Source organism: Cavia porcellus, unplaced genomic scaffold (genome assembly GCF_034190915.1).
Source record: "Cavia porcellus strain 051 isolate PalLab524CR breed Dunkin Hartley unplaced genomic scaffold, mCavPor4.1 scaffold_23, whole genome shotgun sequence".
NCBI classification, from domain to species: Eukaryota; Metazoa; Chordata; class Mammalia; order Rodentia; family Caviidae; genus Cavia; species Cavia porcellus.
This window is the reverse complement of record NW_026947506.1, coordinates 17,119,892-17,123,582: the sequence shown is the minus strand read 5'-3', so window position 1 is coordinate 17,123,582 and position 3,691 is coordinate 17,119,892. Positions and strand designations below refer to the sequence as shown.

Below are 3,691 nucleotides of genomic sequence, written 5' to 3'. Positions count from 1 at the left end.
AATATAGAATTCTATGTGACAAAGCTCACTACACAGAGACAATTCTTTCCCAATGATTAAAACACTCTTCACTCATAAATATTCTAGAACTGTGATAATGGCCCAAGGAATTGATCAGTCCTACCCAGGATCCCTGCAAAACCTTAACAGCAGATCTCCATCTCTTGCAAAAGAGCACACAAATCCTAATGACCACCCTCCAGCCACCTAAACTGCAGTCATTGCCTGGCTTCCCTTTGCCTTTGCAATTAAAACAATTTCTGTGAATATGTCTTTTCAGTTTACTTTCCATCTCTATAAAAACATTTGAAACTAAGTCACTGTGAAAATTATTTGTGTGCTCAAAACCTGGGAAGTCCTGCACTGGTCCTGGATAATCTTAACCTGCAGCCTGTATTTCAGCAGCAGGAATTTTCAATTTGTCCATTATTTTCTTTGTTAGTTAGTTTGAATTATGGTTATAACCCTGTAATTTATAGTATGTAGATTTTTTTACAAAATATCATTTATATTTCCAAAAGAACACAATTAACATTTAAGTGTTCTGCCTTGTAGGAAGAGCAACTGAAGAGAGGAAAATAGGCTGGCTTCTACACCATCAGCTAGTTAGACATGGACAGCTGAAGAATGATTTTTTTTCTCAAAGCATTCAAAGATAAAATTCCTGTTTTTCTTTTTTATGGATTTCTTTTGTGTTTTCTTGTTTTAAAGGAAATAGAAAAAGAGAATGGAAAAGAAACTTTTGAGGGTCAGAATGCCAGAAACTTTTCCAACTATATTTAAGAACCATAGTTCATGTAATGAAAAACAAACAGAGTGAAATATGTTTTTCAGTATTATTCACTGTTACCTGCTTGTGGAGGCTGAGAAAAATTGTGAGTGAGGTTGCAAGGTTTAAGAACACACATATGCATGTAACAAGAAACAGCAGGAAGCACGGAGAAGTGTAGAGCAGAAGAGCCAGAGGGAGAGCCTCCTGCCTCTTTAGTATTTATACAAGTTTTTACCTCACATTAACATTCTCAAACAGTGCCATTGAAGTACATGTGATGCCTCATGGCTACATATCTTTATCTCACTCTGCACTTGAGTAAAACAAGTGGGGTCCCACTCTCCCCTGTCCTTTCATGCCCGGGCTTTGATATATTGAAAGTGGCTCCAAAACAACAATACTGATCTTGGTTCAATGTAACTTTGTCAGAACACTCACCTACTGGATTAAATCTAATAATTCCTCATTTTTTCCATCATGCCTTACTTCAAAGACAAGAAAAGTGTATATTCTATTCTTATAAGTACCAATTGCTAACAGTGTGGGGACTCTTTTGTATTTTGTACAATGAGGAGGCATTATTACTCACACCCTTGTACTGGAACAGTTGGAAAAACTAAAGTTTTCTTCCCTGAACATTAATTATTGTGGAATACACAAATTAACTCTGTTTTTTTTTTCTTTTCCATTATCTTAAAGCTGAACACTTTTCATTTAATCCAAGAGTCTGAAGATTGGTCTGCTCTTTCATAGGCCGGCAATTTCTTGCACTATCAATGCTGGGATGTACAGACTATTGGTTAGAAGGCATTCAAGTGTTGCTCAGGCATGTCAAAGGGAGCAAAGGGAAGCAGCACAGGGAATTCCTTTGGTCCAAATACCTAAGTTCTGGGTATTGTTCTTCTCCCACACCCTAAAAGGTTTGGTTCCAATATAAATCTGGGTTATCCAGTGCATGGTGGGCCTGCAGTCACAGGCCACCTTCAGATTTTCCCAGACATTTGACTGTCAGATGTAGAAAAAGGAAGAGGAATCAAAAACTGTGCAAAGAAAGATTAAACTTTATTTACAGAATACAGGGAGGGGGAAATATAAAGCCACTGTGTAGAGTGAGGGACCCAGAGCAGGGTGATAGGGAAGAAGGCCTGACAACCTACATTCATGAAGTGAGTTCCTGATCCCTCATTCTAAGGCAGCTCCAACACAAGGGTTTATGTCTCCTTGCTGAAGAATTTGATTTTATTTTGGAATCAACATTGCAATAATCAGGATGCACAACATTACACAAGCCAGGTTTCTTATTGTCTCTAAGTTACATACTTAAACCTTTGAAAAAGTTACTCTTATCCCAAATTCCAAAGGATCTATCTATTGTTCTTTAAAATTAAAAAGGTGCTCCATCTAACCCTAGAGAGGGACATTTCAGTATTTCCTCATAGTAGAGTGAAAGCTCCACAGATTGCCCTATCTAAAAAAGGTTCAGTGGAAACAACTGTGACCACTGTTTTGGAAAGATGAGATGTGGTATCTCAGGCCAGCCTTGGATGTTTGCACAGGGGACCCAGGAAAGCACCCTGCATGGAAGCCAGAGACTGGTAAGCTTCAGCCAACAAGTGAGGGTGAGACACCATCAGGCACTTCCACGTGGATGTCTGCAGGATGTAAGAAACATGATAGTTGATGAATTCCAGAGTCCAAGTTTTCAATTGGTGTGCACCGTGGAGGTCAGCCAAAATGAGCATTTCCAGGGCATTCTCCACAGAGAGGTTGCTGCCAAGGTGGATTTCACACATGAGCTTCAGGTGCTCCAGACCAAACCTATCTGCAGCTGCCAGCAGATCAGATGCCATTCTGCAGAGATTTGGTGTCTTTCCAGTGTAGATGAAAGAAATTATTTCATTGAAAACTGCAGGATCCATATCACTGATTTCAACTGGACTGTTTTTACTCTTCTGCAATTCATACTGAAACAGGGCCCTAAAAACTGGAGAGCGAGCTGCTAAGATGGCTTTGTGAGCCTGGAATTCCTGGCCAGCCACACACAAGCAACAGTCTGCCAGCAGGGAATTCTTCCACAGCCCTGCTAGATCATCAGGCAAGGAGCACTCAGGAACATCCATATTCATGTTATTCTGGCTAGAGATGTTGGTGGAGTCTTGTGCCACTTTCACCTCACACCAGAGAGTCAGCTTGTCATCTGGGAGAAGTCCATTGCTTTCTTCTAAAACCAATTCTCTCAAGATGAATTTTCTGAATCCCCAGTCTGAGCCTGGCTCAAAACTACGAATTTCTTGACTTGATAGACCATTGGTTTTCTGTCCTTTATCATTCACAATGTAAAATGTAAATTTCGCCCAAGCTTCTCTCATTGGACAGCTGATTAGTGCCAGGCCCAGCGACAGGTAATCTTTGCTTTCTTCATCAACGCCTCTTGGATATACTCGTAAGCACCATTTCAGTTTATCATTTGATTCAGATGAAAAGGTTGAACTTTCAATGCTATGACCTATTTCCCTTAGGCAAAAGCTAAAGTTACTGATGGTCCACAGGTAGGAGAGTTTTACCACTTTGACTTCTGTGGTGTATTGCTTCTCAGCTACTGGCCCACTTGACATTTCTTGAACCCCTGCCATCACCAGTGTGAAAGAGAAAGAAGTTTTTGCAAGTCAGAGAAATGGTTTCTTTCTTCACTATATTAAAAATGTCACTCCCGTCAGCAGACGGGACAAGTAGACAAGTAGAGAGATATGCAGTCATGAAATGCAGAGCCTAATTATACATTAAAATATTCAATTAGAATTAGATTTTCTAAGATTTGCTAGTGTATCAGTCACTAGTCAGTTGTTTATTTATTCCTGGAAGAAAAAGCTCACCTAAGAAGTCTCCCTTTTTGCTCATTTTCATGATATTTTTCTGTAA

At 39.7% G+C, this 3,691-nt stretch overlaps 1 protein-coding gene across 1 annotated transcript; it reads right to left on the bottom strand.

Annotated features, from left to right (window-relative positions):
* Positions 1-2,301: 2,301 nt before the first annotated feature.
* Positions 2,302-3,405, bottom strand: LOC134472274 (speckle-type POZ protein-like). Its single transcript, XM_063233550.1, has one exon. It carries the CDS (start codon positions 3,403-3,405, stop codon positions 2,302-2,304), a length of 1,104 nt encoding a protein of 367 aa, XP_063089620.1.
* Between the last annotated feature and the right edge of the window lie 286 nt (positions 3,406-3,691).